Genomic DNA, 23008 nt, shown 5'->3' on the forward strand with positions numbered 1-23008 from the left:
TAAAATCATGATGTCAAAAAGGGATTAATCAAATGATTACAGCTCCAGCTGTGAATCCTCAAGGAATTTGCTGTCAAGAAAAATGTTTATCGACTACATTTCCTCAGTTAAGAGGAATATAAAACCTGGTTTGACACGCTCATGGCTCATGGTAGTCCGTACTTCTCCTATGACACCATCATCCCGAACAGGTAAACACTTGAAGGATATGAATTTATGTACAGCATCTTTGGTTATTTGATACTGGAGCTGACCTGTTGCTTCAGGAATTAATGTCCCTAATTCATTCTCACTCTGCTTACATAGAAACAGCAGCAAAGTGAAATCCAAGTGATTAAGATCAATTTTAAGGCATTATTTAATTTATTGTTTATTCCAAGATGCATTTCATAAAACACTAATAAAAGGGAAAATGTATTAAATACCTCATGCAAATACCAATTGTAATCACTACTGCCTTCGTGCCCTCCAATATAGCCATAAGTGGCTGTCAAAATCTCCCCTTCAGAAAAGTCACCAGTAATAGAAAGGAAGTTCAAACTTGGTGGCAATGCTGTAAGTTAGAAAACAAAGTAGGATGATAAATAGCTGTATCACAAATGAAATTGCATTATTTTGCATTGTCCTTTTAATAATAAGACTTCAAACACGAGTATAAATTCTTTTTACTATATGAACATGATTAAAAAAAATCTAGTGGCTGGAAAATCCCCAATGGTAGAGTAAGCCTCTACAAAAGATACTACATAATGCAGAAAAATGTCAGATGTTTCTTAAACTCTGATTAAATGAGTCGGAATCTGGGATGACTATGTTCTGCTATAGCACATTATATTTCAATTTTATATGTTTTCTTGTTTCAACTTCTAGGTATCAAAGGCCTTGGTGATAGTGGATGAAGAGAAAAACTCTATGGAATATCTATGAGAGGCCATGGACAAGGCTGAGGAAAAAATCCAACATTCATATGAGTCAAATAAAAATAAATATGAACCCATTTGGCATATTATTCATTGGATGTACAATAGGCGACTTCACTAGCATATTCATGACGTTGCCTGCTATTGCACCCAAAAGAATTCTTCTCTACTTCATTTGGAGTAGATGAGGCAGTTATGGATCACGTCAACAATTTATGGTGATGATGGTCCCCAGTGAAAACTATAGAGACATCAAATATATTGAGTTGCATATTTATAAAGGCATCGAGGGGAGTTTGCTTTCTCTGCCTCAACGCATTCAATGAAGAGTCAATTTGCAGGTAGGCAAAATACATGTATGTTAAATTTTAATTCACTATTTACCTTGAACGTTTAAGTTTACTAAAATTCTTACAATGTTATAATTGTTGTGCTTGTCCTTGTAAATTTGTGGTGGGGAGATTCTGGCACAAACCCAATCTTGAAAACTAATCATTTACATTTTGCCCCAGCCATAGAGTGTTTCAGATTGTGAGCACATTGAAGTATTTCTAAGGCCATTCATATAAAGGAGCTCATTAGAAAGTGCATGCAAAACTTTGTTTTTGTGTGGTTCACACTTCAGTTTAATGATAATCCAAAGGTGTGGAGCCAAGAGACACATGTGGAGCTTGAACTCAATGACATCCATGCATATTCAAATTGTATTTCTACAAATGTCAATCCAATGTTTACTACTGATGAGATAGCTGATTTGGAGAGGGAGGTAGCAAAATAGGCAACAGAAACTGCACCAAACAAGGAGGTGAAAGGAAAGGCATCAAACTGTGGATAAAAGAAATTTAAAGATTATGAACACTGAACTTATATTTTGTAACCTTTATGCTGATGAGTGTACCCTTAGCAAGGAGCACTCAATGAAATACATACATTAATACTAGAGATTAATAGGATTAACATCAAACAAATCTTTTCAAATTACTAAGGTAAAAATAAACATTCAAAACAGAAACTAAATGCCTGAAAAGATGCATAAATGTGCCCAGATTTTTCACTGTCCTGCTGGATAAACTTTCAATAATGAATAAATTGCAATTGAAACAATAACAATGGTATAAGCTAGATTCTCACTTTCCACTCGCTTGTCTGAGATAATCAGTGCTGGTTCACCACATTCACCATCTTGAGCTACGGGAGTGTATTTTGCAAGTAGATAGTAGCCAGCAGCAGCAAGTGGAATACGAAATGTCTACATTGAATAAATCAAGCATAAGATCACTTCAAATTATGAAATGTGACCATATATATGAGCATTCTAATATTCATTTTTACATCAGAAATCATAATTCTGACATGTTTGTTCAACACTGTTTTAACATGAAATGAATTCAAAATTCAAAATTTTCCAAAGAAATCAATATAGTTTTGAAAATAGACAGCACATCTAAATTTAAACAATAGGTGCAATGATTTCCAACCTTAGCAATTCTTGATGTGCTTATGGCCTCCATGCCACTTTCATCAGGTTCTACGTCAGCAACAGTAGTTTTGAACCATTGCACTCTACTGGCACCTTCTACCCCACCACGGACAACAGCACTTATTGCAACCTTATTACCCTCCCTCACATCTCCTACAATTCGCAATTGAGTGACCCTTGGTGGAGCTGAACAAACAGAATGAGAAATCAACTCACAAATAAGCAAATAAACAACAGTTGCAAATCAGCAAGAACTATTTATCCACCAAACAAAAATTAGGATTATATAGTATTATCACAGTTAAAGGCCTTCAACTGAGAATAATTCATTGCCCATAACAATTAGAAATTGCAGCCTGAAATAATTTTTACCAAATAATGTCTTTAATATTTTCTGGGGGCAAGTTTCACAATCCAATGAAGATGAAGATTCTAACTGCAGCCACGGCAGAGAAACAGTTGAAGATTTTATATCTAACTATTCTGCTATTCAAAAAATATATTAAATTCTAAACCATAATGTTCACATCGAAAAAAAATTGGAGCTATGTGCTGAATAATATCTCCTCCCAAAATGATTCTCCCAAGTAATTTCTTGGGTTATACTCTGTTCTCATTATGTTTTTGCTTCATAAGTTCTTGACTTTCACACACACTGGAATCTCTCCATTTAGAGCATTTAAGAAAGTTATTAGTATGCACAATTCTAGTAATTTCTGAAGGAAACCTATAAGAGAGCAATCATAAAATCAACTAAGCGTTCTAAGATATTGAACAAAATCTGGTCTTGGTGAACTGGCTAATGAATATCTCTATTAATCATAGATCATGGAAAGAGATGATGAAATATGCCATACAGGAAACTATACAATCAAACAACAAATATTGTTACACCAGTAACACCAATACTCAGACCTTGGCAACAAATTTCAATTCAGATAATGCCAGATTTGTATATCCCACCCAGATATTCTTCCCAGAAACTCCCTGAAATAATTCTCAAACTGTAATAGATAACTTAATGCAAATAAGTTATATATTAACCAGTAATGACCAGAAAATGTTCAAAATAAGAACTTCAGAATTTGTTATTGCATTACAAACCAGCAATACAATAACGTAACATAGAATCCAATCTTCCAAACAGCAGTAACAGCCAGACTAGGATAACATATAGAAATGAACTTGTACCTCCAACGTGAACTCCGTCTTGAATTCACCTCCAATGCTAAACTGGATTTACATCCGATTCGCTGAGTAGAACCTGAAGGTTTCTGTCCTCAGCTTCTAACATGAAGCTGAACACTTCACAGATTTCTCCAAGCGAAACTCAGAACCAAAATCAATATCCTAAAATGCTAAATTAAGCTCACCTCCGTTCTTTTCAAGGAGCAGCCCTCTGACCTTTCAGCTTCCCGTTTCTGTCTCCTTGTCTTCTTGCCAATTCATCTCTTATAAACCCCCTTTTATAAGACTAAATTGACCTTTTATAATTCTGCATTAACTCTCAATAAGTCAACTTTAATATATAATTGGGTTGGCCTATTAATTTTCTAATGTCCCAAAAAAAGGGGACATTACAATCCTCCCTCCTTGAGATTGCTTGTCCTTAAGCAATCAATACCAGGATCTCATATCAATCAGCAAGTTGCTCTACTGCCCAATCTGGTACAAATGACATAAAATCCTATCATTTTTGGAACAAGGGGTCCAAGTGCAAGTCATCCATCCATAAGATCCCTAGATCCCACATCATCTTTAAAAACTTTTCTTCACCTTCATGTTGCATTTCTCTGAAGATGGCAACTCTATGCCCCAAGTTGCGAACCCACTCATCGTGATCCTTGAAAAGAAGAGTTTTTAACATGTCAACACCTAGATCCCAAACTAGTCTAACCATATAACCTGGAAGTAGAAACAGATGTGTATCATCCTACCATTTTCCTATACAACCATCGGAATGAGTAATTCACCCAATAGGTGTCAGTATGCATTAAGCACAACTCTGAAATTTTTGATTCACCGTGACTGTTATCAATCAAATGATCACCCTCACGCAAAATGTCAAAACTAGAACCACTTGATTTATTCCCATCATTTTGCAGAAACATCACTACATCTTGATAACATGAAGGCATAGAGCTACTATTGTAAAAATCAGAATTCTCAAATCTGACTTATTGTTGGTCCCTTTGATCATTATTAGCATAATATGCCTCATCTAGATAAAGAGGGGTGGAAATGATGTGCTTACTTTCATCTCGAGAAACAGTGTCGATTCCTTCTACAATTTATAGGATCTCCTGAGTTTTTGAATTAGGATCATCTTCCTTGCGAGTAGCTTGCATAGAAATCTGATTTTCAGACTTGTACAATGAATATTGTGCCATACTCAATTGTAGACATAGCTCATCTACCTCCTCCTCTTTATCTTTTGCATGTGTGATGGCCATATTTCTATCTTGTAGCAGCTTCAAGTAATCTGATTTTATTCTTTCTACAGCCTTTCTAAGAGTGTGAAGGTATTTGTTACTGATTCCACTCACAATCCATCTATTATTTTCCTCAATTTGAAATACCCACAAGGTTTCTTCAATGTTTATATGGGTGTTTCAAAATGTACTGAGATTGTACTGACCAAATCGTCTGAGACTTCCAGCTTATCCTCCAAATTGTATGCTCCAATTTCTTCCACTAAGCCAAAAAATCTGAATTAATCATTCAAATCAGCCACTATAGTGTCATCACCATGATTTAGCTCATGTGTAAAAGTTTGGACAGTCCTTTGGTTGGAAGTAATTTCATCATTTTCTGCACTTATTTCAGATTCATTAACTAATTATCCTTTACCTCAAAATGCACAACCTCATCTTCTATTATGTCATCAATCTTGAATGATTCGTAATCAAAGAAAAATTTATTTCCTTCATTAGGAACATCAAAATATTTCTTAACTTCCAAGTCACTACCTAAGAGGCTGGAGTAGCCGTTATCCATAGCTGGTTCCATCTAATGGTTTTGATTATGTTGTGATGCAGCGAGAATCCACGGGTACCCCTGTTAGAGGTAATCCAAATCCCTGCAAATAACCACACAATGGAAACACAACACAAATACACAATCTGATTCCACTCACAATCCATCTATTATTTTCCTCAATTTGAAATACCCACAAGGTTTCTTCAATGTTTATATGGGTGTTTCAAAATGTACTGAGATTGTACTGACCAAATCGTCTGAGACTTCCAGCTTATCCTCCAAATTGTATGCTCCAATTTCTTCCACTAAGCCAAAAAATCTGAATTAATCATTCAAATCAGCCACTATAGTGTCATCACCATGATTTAGCTCATGTGTAAAAGTTTGGACAGTCCTTTGGTTGGAAGTAATTTCATCATTTTCTGCACTTATTTCAGATTCATTAACTAATTATCCTTTACCTCAAAATGCACAACCTCATCTTCTATTATGTCATCAATCTTGAATGATTCGTAATCAAAGAAAAATTTATTTCCTTCATTAGGAACATCAAAATATTTCTTAACTTCCAAGTCACTACCTAAGAGGCTGGAGTAGCCGTTATCCATAGCTGGTTCCATCTAATGGTTTTGATTATGTTGTGATGCAGCGAGAATCCACGGGTACCCCTGTTAGAGGTAATCCAAATCCCTGCAAATAACCACACAATGGAAACACAACACAAATACACAATCTGATACCAAATGCAACTCTTTATTCATAAACAACTGTTTACCCTCAATGTGCTGAACTATATGGCCTTCTAGGTTAGGGCCAAATACAAAAAGCAATTACAAAACAATTATGCAAGATCTCACAAGAAACAACTCACAATACCAATCCCAGCTAGTCCAAATCCACACTCTGGTAGAAAACCCCAAAGAAATCTCAACTTGTGCTCACAAGCCCACCAAGCAATCTCCTGATTTGCCAAGCCTCAGTTACTAGCCCTTCTCAAAGTTCACTCCTACACTTCATCTTCTTCTCCAAGCTGGATGAACCTCTTCCTAAGACTCCATAAAACACCCCTACTTATACCCAACTAAGCCACAAGTCAGCCTAGCCCATTACAAATTAAAATAAACCCTAACATTAAATGTTTGCATAAGCCACAAGTCGGCTGCAACACAAATTAAACACTCATACACAAATTGAATGCCAAAAGTCGGCTCACTAACAACTCGAGCACCACAGGAACCAAGACCAAACCAAGTGCCAAAGAAAACCATGCCAAGTGTCAGCATTCCACCATACATAACCGAGTTCCTTCACTGATCAAGCTGACTCGAGCAACACTACTGCCCAGCTCACAGTGCAAACCGAGCTCCTAGTATCTACCAAGTGCCCCAAGCATCACCGAACATCTTCATTGACCGAGTCCCTTGGTTAACACAACAACCAAACCAACTCAATATTGACCAAGTCACACTTCATTCTTTGACCGAGTCCTCCAACTCCAAGGTCAAATGACACCATCATGCAGGATTGCCAGCAAGCCTAGGTTGCTCCAGCATCTATTGATGCTAGACTATAGAGTCCCCAACTTCCTCAATGCTGACGTGCACTTCTTGGGCCAACTCTTCTTCCTTGATCCTCCAACAAATTGACCAAGAGACCAAGCACAATTGCAAGTGAAACAAAGCAGCTCTATCCTCATTTGGTTCCTACTTGAATTCGAAGATCTTGCAACCTGTATGCCTCCTGATCTTAGCTCATGTTCAGTCATAAGTTCTTGGAACATGTCAAATTTATGTTCAATCAATTCCTCCACAAGCTTGCAAGCCATGGGTGAGATTCAATTCTCCCTTCTCCATATAGCCATTAAATCTGATTGTAATTGTTTACATATGTCATCATCCTCATCTACGATTAGTGATATGGTTGTTTTTATGCAAGCTCTCACATTATCTCCTTGATGTTTCCCGTATTCCCTAATAAAAAACATTGTATATATTGTAGGATCATCTCTTTCCAATCAAGATCCAACATTACGATATTAAATCTGGTTTTTGCCATAAGTTTCAAGATTTTAGCCCTCGTACCAAAGGTAGGATGTTGGACATCATGTAGTCCTTCTAAGTTGTCCACATTCAGTTGCATGACGACCTTCAAAACGCTATCATTATAAGGTGTAGTAGGAGCTATTATTTTGATAATCTCACTAAGGCAAGAGGGAACGAGAAGTCTCACCTCCCCGTATAGATGCTCCATTAATCTATGTTCAACTAAGGTAATCACTGAGGACTGCAAGACCCTGTTCAACAATGTCCAGTTAGACTGGTCCATTTTTGTTAAACATGTATCCAATTCCTCCAATTTATATACAAATTATTCCAAAGTCAACCTCTAGAGAAACCGCCACAAAGTCAGCCCAAGAAATAACCACCAAACTTTAGACTAGATTGACTCAAAGGGAACCACTATTACAATTATTTAGTAACTCGATTCTTAACTTTTAAAAAAAAATTATATATATATATATAATATTTTCTTTATTTTTTAACTAAAATTCAAATAGTTGGGCTAGCCAACCTAACATCTAACCGAGAGCATCACAGTCTGCATATCCCATTTGTTTCTTGGCCTCAAGCAACTTCAGATTTGCATCCACACCTTCACACATTACCCCGTTTGTGTCCTTGTTCAGAGACTACCTCTATATAGTGTACTTGTCCTTTACCCAAACACCTAACGACAGGTTGCCAAAATTCTCTGCATGTTAAACATAACTTTTCCAGTATGTCCAAAACTGAAATAATTACCCTTAGAAATTGTGCAACATATAGTTCTCCTTAACAAAGAAGCCACTCATCAAAATATCTCCAACTTGGAATCTCGAACAAATGAAACACTTCCCATATACTTGACATCCTCACATAGTCTTTTCAGGATTCATCTGTGTTGTTTCTGAGTCAAACTCATTGAGTCCATGTTTCATGAGTAGTGGTTCACAAGAACTCATCTCTCCTGAGAATGAATGGAACACTTAGCACTCATTGCATCTAGGTGATGCTCACAAGGATGAAGCACCACGGTGCTAAGTGTTCCGCTCAACTATGTAGTTTTTAAGTCAAACTCATTGACTCCATGTTTCATGAGTAGTGGTTCACAAGAACCCATCTCTCCTCAAAATGAATGAAACAATTTGACTGTTGTGGAAACATATCCTACTTATCAATTCTCACAACTATGTCATCAATCGCATTGGTATTGAGGTGGCATTGTTACAATTGCCACACAAGTTCAAGCCCTCGTTGAGCTGGTGTGTTTGTGGGTTTTCTCAATCACAGAAGTCACAGGATGTTTCCTATACTGAAGTTTCCCCAACCCTCTTTCTCCATACATTAACACTGCCATCATGTTTCATAATTCTTGTCCAGACTAGAGGCATAGAAGAGAATTACATATCAGACTGATTAGTATTTGATTTTATATTTCCTTTGTGTTGTCATTTGCAATACCTTGCTATAAAACGAACTGTCTTGTATGAATAAAGATCAGCATCCAACTTGCATGTACCAGCCTACATGAGATGACACCTAGTACCTACCAAAGACTAATCTTAAATTTTATTTTTGAGATGACTAATATAATTTGTTGGTACAATTGATCTATAGAACATAGAAATGTTTCTTAGCATGTTTAGAGGATGTATATCTGGCTACTAGATTTTTTAATAAATTAATCAAGCTTTGTCCAGTTGTCTTAATTTAAGATTTTATGTAGTAGGTTGTCATCAAAAATGTGTATGTACCTATACCTAGAATCATTACATACAAAGAAATTCAGAAGAAAACATGCTCCACAATTTACTTCTTTGTTCTCAGATGTCTTCGACTTACTCCATTTATTGTTTCCAGTGATTTGGTATTTGGCTTTATAACATAAGGAAGTGCACAAATTTATTCAAAAAGGCACTAATGCTCAAAAATTCATTGCTTGTTGCATTTTCTTCCAATAAGGGAATTACGAGAAGTTGACTGTTAAACACATAACATGGAACTAGAAAACTTCACGTTATTGAATCTGTACTCGAATTCAGATCACGGCATATTGAGTCATTTCTTGGTATATGATTTAAGCTGGCTGTGTGATTAAATTGAAAAGGCAAAATGAATACCTTGGTCATTGTTGAATATTATACTTCATAATTCAAAATTTAAAAGTCCACAAGGTGCTCTGTACTACAGACAAGGAGCATTATTATAAGAGAGTATGAAACGTATTTTCATTCTCAAAGTGCTTTACTTTAATATCAAAGTTAACAAATTAAAATTTATATTAACCAGACATACCATGTGATACCTTCCCTGTAGTGGTAGTGGCAGATGTTCCTTCTTGGCCTGCATTTATTGACACTCAGAAAATTATGCTTTTGACTTAAAGAGGAAAAGAACTTCACAAACCGGGAAAAAATCAATAGTGACAATCTAGATATTTACCCTCCAAGTTGACAGGCGTATAGACAAACACCATTCTGTGACCAACATCCTCTTCAGTCAAAGTATATTCTGCAGCTCCTCTTGACACAAGTGTGAATTTTCTGCAGGAAAATGAATAAATCCTTATGCTCATTAAAGACAGAAAGAGCAAGTAATGTCTACTTATAAACATAATTTTTCATTGCCATCACTTTGTAAGGATATTTAAATTATTTGAAGTACAGGGAATTTTGCTTGCTAGCACTTTTACCCAAAGTTTCAAGAATGGGAAAGATGGTATGAAAAAGGTACAGAAGTGTGGGAAGACCCAACAAAATTTCAGAACACATCAGGTCAAGCACCCTATTCAGAATATATCAAATGAAAAAGGAATTTCAAATCAGTAAAAACAATATGTTTTTCCATATTGCTGGTTCATGTTTGGCTTTGGATTTAATGATTTTTTTCGGAGTTCTGTATAGCTGGATTTGCTCATAGTGCCTTCATAAATATATAACCCTAATCTGCATAAATATAGACAGAATTGAGAATGCAGCTATTTTTTCTGAGTCTTATTTTATTCTTCTTTTATCAAGTCATCTGGGGTCACAAGGGTTTGCCCTGGGTACTCAGGCCACATAACCAGGCTTTTGCATTCAGTCAGATATACTAAGACCAAATGCACGGGAACACGATGTGCTATGGGCATACCAAGCTGAACACTGTTACAAATGTAAATGGCGGAATACTTGAATGAATTAATCAAAGATCAAACTGATCTATATATACAAAGAGGAGAGTAGAATAGAATAGAAACATTATATTCTAGACTACACCTAAATATTAGAAACATTCTAATATTTACAGAGATATAATAAGATACAATAGTGAGCATTAAAAAGAAACATGAAAGTTATTTTAATACCCCCCCTTAATGCTCAATCTATTTACTACACCAATAGATCTCCTGAATTTAACAAACTTGTCAGGGCCAAGGGGTTTTGTGAAAATATCTGCTGATTGCTCTGAGGTAGGAACATAGCGTAACTGAATAGATCTATCTTCTACTAATTGTCGGATGTAATGGCAATGAAGCTCTATGTGCTTGGTTTGTTCATGAAACACTGGGTTCTTGGCAAGTTTGAGTACGCCCTGATTGTCTGAAAACAAAGAAGTCGGACCTGCTTGAGGAATATGCATATTTGCAAGCATCTGTCGAAGCCAAACTGCTTCACAAGCTGCCTTGACAGCTCCTCTATATTATGCTTCTGTAGAGGAGAGTGCATGTGCCTGTTGCTTCTTACTAGTCCAAGTAACTGCTGCAGATCCGATACTAAACACATAGCCAGAAGTAGATTTCCTGTCATCAACTAAGCCTGCCCAATCGGAATCGGTGAATCCACTGAGCTGAGGAGTAGTACTCCTTGTGTAAAGAAGACCATAATCTTAAGTACCATGTACATAGCGTAACACACGTTTCGCTACAATCCAATGATTAGTCTTGGGGTTTGTCATGAACCGTGAGATGTAGCTCACTGCAAAACTGAGATCAAGTCTAGTAGTAGTAAGGTAGATAAGACTACCTACTAGCTGCCTAAAGAGTGTTTCATCTACAGGAGGAGAAACAGATTGTGCGGACAATTTCAGATCAGTCTCCATAGGAGTGGAGGCAGATTTGCAATCCTGCATTCGAATCCTATCAAGCAAACTTCTGGCACACTTGGACTGAGACAAAAAAATACTGTTGTCACTCTACCAAACCTCAATACCTAAACAATAATAAAGCAATCCAAGATTTGTCATATCAAAAGTTCTACATAGATCCTATTTGATTTCTGAAATCAAATGTTCTAAATTTCCAGTAATGATCAAATCATCCACATAGACAACAAGAAAAAGAATATCATTACCAAAGTGTTTAATATATAGATTACTGTCTGACGGACTACGCTGAAATCCTTGAGCAACCAAGTAATGATCAATCTTTATGTACCAAGCCCTAGGGGCCTGTTTAAGGCCATAGAGGGCCTTTTGGAGTCTACATACTTTGTGTTCTGAACCAGCAACCTTAAAACCTGGGGGCTGCGTCATGTAGACTTCTTCCTGTAATTCACCAGTGAGAAAGGCGCTCTTCACATCCAGATGAACTTTCCAACCATACTGAGCTGCAATTGCAAGAAGAATGTGAATAGTGCTCATCTTGGCTGTCGGTGCAAATGTTTCCTCATAATCAATGCCTTCGCGCTGGGTGAATCCTCGAGCAACAAGTCTGGCTTTGTATTTGTCCAAGGTACCATTTGCATGGTACTTGACCTTATAGACCCATTTACAGCTAATGGGTTTCTTCCCAAGAGGGAGCTCTGAAAGAACCCAAGTGTGGTTCTTTTGAAGACTCTCAAGCTCAGCATCCATTGCTTGTTCCCATTTTGGAATTCCTTTGGCCTCTGCATATATCTGGGGCTCAGGGATACTGTGGATGTTGGCCATAAGAGCTATATTAACTGTGTTGTGTTGAAGGCTCTTATTTCTGGAGGTTCTACCCTCAATGAGTTCATCAGGACGAAGATCACTAATCATTTGAGCCCACCATTTTGGCCGAAGAGTCAAGGAGCCAATATCAAATGCTGTCGGAATAGCTGGATGAGAAGCAGGAGCTAGAGTTGTATTATCTGGAAGTGACTGAGGTAGTGTATCAGTAGCATTAGATGACTCATATAAAATAGAAGAACCCAAGTCAAAGATTGCTGAAGACTGAATCTCGGAATGTGGTGGGGAGTCAGAGAGCGGAAATGGTCCAAATTCCTCATCAAACACAACATCACGACTGAAGATTAAACGATCAGTATTTACATCAATCAGTCTGTAGGCATTATGTGTGTGACTGTATCCTGTAAACATAAGTTTTTGGCTTTTGGAATCCAACTTAGTGCGTTTGGCATCAGGAATCCATACATATGCCAGAGAGCCAAAAACTTTCGAATGGTTGATCCTAGGTTTGCGACCAGACCAGGCTTCCTCACCAGTCTTATGATTAACTGCAAGGGTGGGTGACCGATTAAGAATGTAGACAGATGTGGATACTGCTTCTGCCCAATATTTTCTAGGAACATTTCTATGTTCTAGCATAGCCCTAGCCATTTCTATGATGGTATCGTTTCGACACTCTACAACACCATTTTGTTGAGGCGTGTGAGGTGTGGTGAACTGACGTCTAATGCCATGAGTAGCACAGAAGGCAGAGAAAGCAGAAGAACAGAATTCCCCCCCATTATCGGTCCTAAGAGTACGGATGGAGGAACCAGACTCTTTTTCTACTAGAGCTTTAAACTGCTGAAATACAAGAAAGGCATCTGATTTTTGCTTAAGAAAATATACCCACATTTTGCGACTGAAATCATCCACAAAGAGTAAAAAATACCTGTTCCTAGTAATAGAAGGAGTATTTATAGGACCACATACATCAGCATGGACTAGCTGGAGTACTCTGTATGCCCGCCATGATTCACCATTCTTAAATGGTGTCCTATGTTGCTTCCCTGCTTGGCAAGCTCCACAAACGCAATGGTTTTGGGTCTGAATATTAGGTAGGCCATGGACTAAATTATCCCAAGCAAGTTGTGCTAGATATTGAATGTTCAGATGACCGTATCACTGATGCCAGAGACTGCTGAAAGTGGATAATTCGGCGATGAAGGCATGCTCAAGGGAATTGCATGAATCTACAAGCCTATAAATACCATGATCCTCAAGACCGAAAGCAAGGGTAGTGCGAGAAGCACGATCAATAATCGAACACTTATTTCCACTAAAAACGACATCAAACTGAGGAGAGTGCTTCATAATCTGACTAACAGACAGAAGATTATGTTTCATGCTAGGAACATAACATACATTGAGAAACATGAGTTTTCTTCCTCCAGACTGAATCTGAACATTGCCCTTGCCGACAATATTGTATTCTTCGCCGCCTCCAAAGATTACTGAGTCAGAATAAGGAGTGAATTCAACAAACCAATCACACCTATGAGTAAAATGTCGGGAGGCACCAGAATCGATGTACCAGGCAGAAGATTTCACATGATCTGCAGGTATGATAGCCATAAAGGCATGGTAGATAGATTCTTTCTGCTCTGAGTGTTGGGCAGCATTGGCTTGCTGTTTAATTGAGTCTGACTTCTAATGCTGCTAATACAGATGCTTATAATATGTGAATATTTCAAATGGCACAAACTTCGAGGTGAGAAAATGAAAGACCTAAAAAAATTGGAGTACCCAAAAAAGAGCTCGAAAAACCCAAAAATAAAATGTTGTTGGAATCCGAATCCGCTGGCTCAAAAATCGAGGCACAAAAAATGAGTCACCCACAAAAATCTAATGAAGACCCATTTGAGATTTCAAAAAACCCACCAAGAATATGTAATCAGAAAATTTTTCCTAAGTAAAAAAAACTAGGGTTTCGAGCAGAATAACAGTCAGCGGCCAAAGAGGTCAAAAAGACAGAAAAATGATGTTTGCTGGTAAAACAACAAAACCCAGCAGCTAAAACGCGAGCAGAATATCCAACAGGGATAGACAGACCCGTTTTTGAAAAAAAAAACCAAACAAACCCACTTTTTGAGATCTGGGTGTGAACAGATTTGAAAAAACGACCTCCAGATTTGAAAAAACGACCTTCAAATTTGTGATTTACAGACTAAGCCACGGGTTTCCAAGAAAAAAAAGTTAGCAGAAAACAAATCCACGATTTTCCAAGAACGCCAGTAGCTGAGGACACAATTTTTCAGTCGATTTGCACAGAGGGTTTAAACCCTAGCTCTGATATCATGTTACAAATGTAAATGGCGGAATACTTGAATGAATTAATCAAAGATCAAACTGATCTATATATACAAAGAGGAGAGTAGAATAGAATAGAAACATTCTATTCTAGACTACACCTAAATATTAGAAACATTCTAATATTTATAGAGATATAATAAGATACAATAGTGAGCATTAAAAAGAAACATGAAAGTTATTTTAATTAAACACGTCGCAGGATGCAAACCTGGACCTGTTCAATTTGGGTCCATCCAGGAATATGGAAGGACCCAGTGACCTACTTACAAATGAGCATAATGGAATCCCTAAATAGAAAGGCCCAAGTATTAACGTTGCAACTGTTGCTGATAATTCAACATGACATACAATTTCACAGCTCAACATTTGAAATCTACAAGAAAACCTTGCTTCTCTGCTGTTGTCAATGTTTCCACAGACCACTTGTTCATTTCTGCTGTAAGCAAGAAAGGTTTTTTTTTACCTTATGTTAGGATTTGGTTCCTCGTAAAAATGTGAAAAGCCCAATGTGGTCTATTACTGGCCTTTGTATTCTTTTTGAAGAATTACAATGTGAAAAATACCATATGGTCCATTACTGGCCTTCATATTCTTTTGAAGAATTACATACTTCGAACTTTGACATTATAACTGTGGGGCACACTGGTGTATTCCCCTTGTTTGAGAGGCAGACATGGGAGTTCCCGTTTTGAGGACATCCCTTACCATGTTGACATATGGAATGGCAAGGTACATCCTTCAGCATCTTCATGTTCCAGCTGTATAAGGAATGTCAGGATGTGTCCTAGGTGGTAATGTTTAATACAAAATTCATATTCTCAAATATTTACGGCAGAAAAAATTTAATTCCTATCACTGATCAAGGACATCTTAATTACTGGTAATTTGTGTGTATGAGTGTATTAAATTATTATTTTCAATGCTTAAAAGATATTCAAAGCTTGCAGGATCTCAATTCCAAGAGACAACTTCTCTGAGAACTGCAACTTGAACTACTTGCTAGAAATATGTTATAATTACTTGCCCAAACCTTGTAATATTCTTTTATTATTCCATAGATTGAATGCCAATCGTTCCCAAGTAAAAAAACTCAGATTCTAAAATGTTTTGTGATCTAATACAAGAGAAAGAATAGAGTATACTATGAAGGCCAATTCTACTGCAACATGTAAAAGAAGAGCTGACAGATTTTTAAATAAGTGAGGAGAGATATGAGATGAGGGGGTTCTTGTATGCAATGCTCAAAACGTATGAGCCATAAGCTTGCAGCTCTTCAAGGCAAAGCATGGAAAACCCTTACACATAACAAATATTGTATTAATATGACAAACTTAATCATCCTAGGACCTAAATATATTCACCCTCAAGCATATGACCAAACTTTAGGGAAGCATATTATTAGAATAATATCTTGAGTTGGTTAAGGACATAAATAGTACACAATATCCGTTGTGAGGCATTGAATAAAACTTCATAGTATAAATATCAACAACTTGACTTACCAAAGCCTTGGTTGTAGTGCCTCTCTCGGTTGCTTCTGCATGACATCCTGATGAATGTGACTTTGATTTTATATGCTTATTTTGGGTGATCATGTTGGAAACTTGTGAGGTTTGACCTTCAGGGTGATCTGATTTATGTTGCGGCATTGGCAAGTTGTTTATAATCTTATGCCTGGTTGTGAGAACCATTGTACTCTGGCTGGTTCTATAACTGATTTCTGAAGCTAGACCTTTTGAGGCCTTTATTCAGAGTTGTGAGGACTCATTGTGTTCTTGGTGTTTGATCTCAGCTTGACTCATTTAAGTCATTCGGTGATTATTCCCATGTTATGATTTTATTTTGGCATAGTGAGATGCACTCAGTTTAGTTTGTTCTTGTGTTCATTCTGAGATTGTTATTGTGGTAATGATGGTATGTGACTTATGATGTGAATGATGGTTCCATTGAAGTATGTGCGAGTGGGTTGGACTATGATTTTAACATGATGTTGTTATTTTGTGATTATCCAGATGATGTGGTCAGGTGGTTGCACTGTGTGATCCATTGATTACCATGCATGAGTTTGATTACCAATATCATTGCTGATTTAAATGTTACATCATGTTGTTATTACTATTTGATCATATTAGCATGATGATATCATTGATTCCTACTATGTTGTGCCTTATATGTTGGTAGGTATTTATTATGGAGAACTGCACTAATATAGGCTCATTTTGCTAGAAATGATTATTTAATGGTTTTCTATTTAAATGAAATGTTTAATTTTAAATGCAATGCCATATTAAATGAGGTAATGTTTACCACTATACTCACATAATTGCTATGAATTATTTATGATGTGTTTGTACAAAGTGAGACGAAATCATAATCAATCATTCTTGAGATCTACATGATGTATAGCTCTCCTTCATTGTTTGCTATCATGTGCTATGGCTATTTATACTATGAGCAGCTACGCTTGATATTTACAAGTTCTGGTGAACAAATACCAAACACATTCCACCTGAGTTGCAGGATTTGAGTGTTTATAGCCCCAGCAGTGACACAGGAAATAGTTTCACTGGTCTTTCATATTTGAGTCAATATCGTCCTTGTATGGATGGTGTACCCTTTAATGATATATCATACCCTTCGATACATGTTGGTAAATCTGGATTTCATATGCATATTGTGTTAGATCCCTGAACGTATCTCTGCATATACAGCTCTGCAGTTGTTGTGGAAAATGTTTACATAAAATGTTGATTTATTGTGTATGGAGAATTGAATATTTTATTTACAGGCTAATTTGTTGTAGTTGGATTCCAATTATTTGGAATTGATTAAGATGATATTCAGGGTGAAGTCACTAGTTCGCTTAAATATTTAAGTGACTTGTTTTTAAAAAGTCATATTTGGAATATACCTTTATGTAGAAAAAGTGAGTCCTGACTCCTATTCACTCACTTTTCAATTTTGCTCTTTGTGAGAAATCTGGATTTTACTCCAAACTTGCTTGGAGAAAATCACTCTTTTGCTTGTTGGGTGTGATCTGCTTGAAAGATTTGTGCATGGAGCAGCTCATTGGGTTCGTGCGGGGATTGCTCCACTTTGCCGAAGGTTTCAACTTTCATCCATTCGCATGGAGTTTTGTACATTTTTTTCCTCATTTTGGGTATTTCTCTACATTGTTGATTCGAGTTTGGTGTCAGCTTCGGATTCAGATTCGTGGGTTCAAGCAATAAAACAAATTTTCATTTGGGTTCGTGGGGGAGTTTGTGAGAGTGTGTGTTTGTGTGTGCGTGTGTGTATTTGTTTATTTATAAGAATAATAATATTTAGGACTAGGTTTAAATGCCAATGTGGTTTCCAATTATTCAATATATATTTCAATTTGGTGTGATATTTTATATCAGCTTTGTGTTGGATTTGGATTAATTCAATTGCTATTGATTTAGTGTCACATTTTATTTTATTAATGGTGGGCTTGAATATAGAGAGAGGGGGGGAGGGAGAGGGAGAGAAATATTTGCATGAGTTGTACCTTTTAATTTTAAATTATATCAAATTGCAGGTTAGTAATGGTACTGTTATACCATTTTGGCTGATTGCATCTTATATTATTGTGGTATGACAAGCTAATGAGTTACAAGCATGGAAAGCTGACAACAACAATTCTACTTGAAAATTTTAAATAATATAAGATGCAATCAGCCAAAATGGTATAACAATACCATTAATAAACTGCAATTTGATATAATTTAAAATCAAATGGTATATATATAAATATATATGAGTTGTACCCTGTCGTGCATACCCTGCCTGAACTTGGGAGGACCACTAAGGACCCTGCGCGGAACCACAGCCCGTGGCATGGACCCTACCCAAACCCACCGTAAACCTAGTACGAATCTGAACCCAGCTAGCAAGGTGTGAGGTAGGACATCTCACCATTTTTAATTTACTTCATTGAAATAAATGAAACTTGTTTTAATAGTTTAGTAGGTTGATAACTAGTATTCCACCACGATCTTGTATATTTTCTTTACCCGGTTTGGTTTATCTGAGCATCTATGTATTTTCCATTTTGAGAAATGGGATTTTTAAGTTGTTATGATGCTCATATTTCTGTGTGTGCCCAGAAAAGAGATGTTATAGTAGATTTGTGTTTTTAGTGGATTTCAACCAATGGGTTTTAAGTAGCTTTATTTTTATTTTGGGTTATTTCAAAGGCACACCATTTTGCATGCTACCCAAAGTTGTGTCACCATGTTTGGGGTGACTGGGAAGTGAAATTTAGTAGTATCCCATTACTACTTTAGGCATCTGCCATTAGAATGGATAGAGGACAATATTTGTTATGGCAATCCAAACTTGGCCCTTTAATGTCAAAATCATGATTTTTGCACTTCGTCAGATTTTGTCAGAACTTGAGTATTTTGTTGCTTCTAGGCGTTTTGAGCCTTCCTCTCAATTTAATGAGATGATTGATGGATTCCATTGGAATTTGTGCTCTTGGCAAAGTGGCTAATTGAACGACTTGACATTTGGCTTGGTTTTTCTTTTATTTGATACATATTTTCAAAATTTTGGGAGTTGACATATCCTCGTGTCATTATCTTAAACAATATTGTGTTGCCTATTGTATTAGCACCTTTTATGCTTGATGTTGAGCTCACATGTGATATGTGGGTGTAGAGTGTTGAGACTGCATTCAGGCATGTAGTTGAGCTACACTCCTCTACCAAGGTCCAAGTGACCAATGCTCTTGGTATTGAGTCCAATAGAGCTCACCATGTATAGTGGTTTGACTTGAGTCTTCTACAAATTTTGTCATATTGCATTACTTGTTTCGTGCGTTATTGTAGTACGAGAAGAGCCTAGTGTTTAGGTAATGGTGTGGAGTGGCTCCTTCCATGGATTTTGACTCATGAGTGGTTGGTACGGGCAACACTAAGGAGTTCTTGATAAGTGATAACATAATAAATTGTATTGGGATAAAAGACATAATAAAAAGAAAAGAGTTAATGTGAATACTTCGCAAATTAAGGGTGTTCCCTAGGTGTAAATCCATTTATGTTTATAGGGCATTGACCTGAGATACATACTAATGTTTGTCGGTTTGTGGATGTTGACCTTAGACTCAAAGCTACTTGGGCTATGATGAGCCAAGTAATGACACTCTGCCTCGAGTCCCTACATGTTAGGATTGATGTGGTTTCTTGGTTGTACTTGGATCTTGGTCCGCATGTTGCATAATCTTCGTGCATCTTTGTTTTCTACATCTATGTGTATTGCATTATGTACTTGAATATTGCATTGGACCTTTGAATTGTCCTATGAGACTATGCATTTGCTTGGTGTGTGCATGGGCCACTCCTTGCCTGTTTGTCTTGTGTTTGCGTTCAAGGTACTATCTCTACAATCAAGATGGGGTGTGCCTGAGGGTTCCACATGGCAGGGTGGCATTTCACTTTACCACTGTTGGGGACCAACATACAGGTGAGGGACTTCCTCCAACTACAATGACTTGGATCTTGAGTGCTCATTCCTATCTCATTCATTTCTAGTAGTATTGATATATGCTTATGTTTATGTGGTGTTCCTGCTTTTAGCTTAGTTTCCATTTTGCATTCAGTTGATGTATTAGTGATGTGATTGAGTAAAATATTTGATGGTCCCTAGTGTGAAGCTAGATGTTTTCCAGTCCTGTGTTGGTGTTAGCTTAAGGTTTTGGCTTTTACCCTCTAAAATTTTTGGCTAAATTCATGAATCGATGCTTGCGTAGATCAACGTATATGTAGATTGTGTCTCTGCATTGTGAATCGACATCTCGATAGCCTCAACCGACATCTTTAGCTGCTTTTTATTGTCTCCACCTAGTTTGGTCTTCCAATCAGCTTTGGAATTTGGGTAAATTGCTTATACTTTTGGGTTATTATCCCGAGGGTTCTTAGATGTCCTTTAGGCCTTGTCCGCACAATTTTCAGGACCAGCATGTTTGAGAGTGGTTTCAATTTCATAGTAGTTAAGATAAAGATCCTAGATTTTGATAGTTTTTACAAAATTTCAAATGTAGCCAAATTTTAGGAATCAACACAGTTCTTATGTGGTGAATTGGCAGTGTCAAATTTCAGGAACCACCATGGTTCTTATGTGGTGCATTGGTTGTGTTTTTCTTTTCTTGTTGAGTCCTCTTGTGCACAATCATTTGGGGATCATTGCTTGTTTTATTGTGTATGCTTATGATTAGATGGTACTTAATATGTATGTTTAACCATATTAGGAACATTTCCTTTGGAATTAGAATGAATGCCAGTGAGATGGATTTTAAGGATGGATTAGTCTCCTTTTTGTATAGTCGCGAGTTTTCGACTAAGCTTCTTGTGATTTGTAGATGTTGTCCAGATCCTTGTAGGATAGTCTCATGAATGTGTGTTATCTATTCTAAGTATGTGCCTAAGTTGTCTTGGAACCATTGGAAATGCTTGTTAAACTTCTACTTGTGCATGATTATGTGACAATCACGGTGTAGTCTCTTTCATGTTGTATATTGTAGATATTTTAAGGTTGTGTGATGCCCATTGTTACATGACACTTACTTTGTGTTTCAAAACAAATTGTTAAGTACATATTTAACCCTTTTGTTCCAAGGGTTCCTTAGTGGGGCGTTACATTGGTTGGCCACATTTTTACTTATTTAAGCACACTTTTACGAATAGAATATACTATGAAGGACAATTCTACTACAACCTGTAAAAGAAGAGACAACATGTATTTATATAAGTGAGATGATAGATATGAAACGAGGACATTCTTTTACATTATTCTTAGAAGGTATGAGACATAAGCTTATATTACGATAATAGATAACTTCTATTATTAGTTAATAACTTAATGGTTTTCTATTTGTAATCTATTGTAAATATTAGAATGTTTCTAATATTAGTTAGTTTGTAGTTATCTATTTGCTTTCTTTAGCTTTCTTTTAGCTAGAATAGAATATTTCTATTCTTTACGATTGTTTCCTAAGGAAACATTACTTTATTCTTTTGTATTTATTAACCTCTCAGTCTCTGTTAATATTAAGCAAATATTTACCAATTACTTCGTAATATGGTATCAGAGCCAATACTTCAAAAAAATCGAAAATAATTATAATTTCTTGGTTAAAATTATCTGCCTTTTATTTTCGAAATTATTTTCATACATATTTGCTTCCAATACCTCGGGTTTGACTAGGGTTTTCTACCAAAAAAAATTGCTCCATTTTGTCTACAACTCCCACGATTTTTTCTAGTGTGCAAACTCACACCCTTCTATTTGCAACTAGTGCAACGAAACCCTCTAAAAATCGAGGGTCATTCTCTGCTCTTCGCGTGGAGGTTTGTTGGGCATCATTTCTCTGCAACTCAAACCCTAATTTTTCTGCCCCTCGCGTCCAAACTTCTCTGAAAATGACACGTCTGTTTTGTGGGCCCATTTTTTCAAAAAAAAAATTAAGTGGTCATTTTTTGCCTATTTGGAAGCCGCTAGGTTTTTTCACAAACCTCTGTTGGATATTCATGCCCAAATTCTATAATTTTCTCTGCAAATTTGCCATTTTCCTAAGCTCTTTTACAGAAAGAGTCGTTTTTGTTCGAAATACTAAATTTTGGTACCAAATCAAAAAAAAAAATTACAAATTCTTGGTGGGTTTTTCGAGAGCTCAACTGCGTTGTCTATTTTCTGGGTGCCTCGATCTTCGTGCCTCAATTTTTGGGCTAGCAGATCCAAAATCCGACAACAAATTCCTTCTAGGATTTTCCAGCTCTCTTCTAGGTACCTCTTCATTTTTTCTCGATCTTCTGTGTTTTTGCCTCAAAGTACGTATCTTCACAAATTTTTACACTTTTTCATTGAAAAACGTGCTATGGCACCTCTGACTAATATTTTGCTTGAGGGAAATCAGAAGTTGAACAATCGCAATTTTGGCACGTGGAAACAACGGATGCTAGCCATCTTCGAATATCACGACAACGATAAGAAGGTTCTGGTTCTCAGCAGAGGTCCTCTGCTCCAACTTTATAAGGCTCGACGAAAAAGAACATTCAATGCAACTATTGCCACCAGTATGGGCACATGAAGCTTGAATGTTGGAAGCACTTAGCTACCCTACCTAAGCAATCTGGTTCGCAGCCCATAGTGAACAGTGCAGAGCACTCTAAGCAGATAGAATCTGCCTTTTATGCTTTTTGACAGCTTTGTGCTCCGGATAGATTAACCATTAAGGGAGGGTATTACAATAATAGATAGCTTCTATTATTACTTAATGGTTATCTATTTGTATTCTATTGTAAATATTA

General features: G+C 36.7%; 1 protein-coding gene across 1 annotated transcript in view; it reads right to left on the bottom strand.

Annotated features, from left to right (window-relative positions):
* AIR9 (Outer arm dynein light chain 1 protein) overlaps positions 1-23008 on the bottom strand; it is a 131180-nt gene that overhangs the window by 36684 nt on the left and 71488 nt on the right. The window contains exons 17-22 of the mRNA XM_089808599.1: positions 9861-9961; positions 9714-9761; positions 2399-2586; positions 2052-2169; positions 426-553; positions 126-294 (exon numbers count right to left, since the gene is read on the bottom strand). Coding sequence (XP_089664725.1) covers positions 126-294; positions 426-553; positions 2052-2169; positions 2399-2586; positions 9714-9761; positions 9861-9961 — 752 coding nt within the window. The remainder of the gene's footprint in view (positions 1-125; positions 295-425; positions 554-2051; positions 2170-2398; positions 2587-9713; positions 9762-9860; positions 9962-23008) is intronic.

Source organism: Cupressus sempervirens, chromosome 11 (genome assembly GCF_028749045.1).
Source record: "Cupressus sempervirens isolate cs-2001-9-10 chromosome 11, ASM2874904v1, whole genome shotgun sequence".
Taxonomy (NCBI): domain Eukaryota; kingdom Viridiplantae; phylum Streptophyta; class Pinopsida; order Cupressales; family Cupressaceae; genus Cupressus; species Cupressus sempervirens.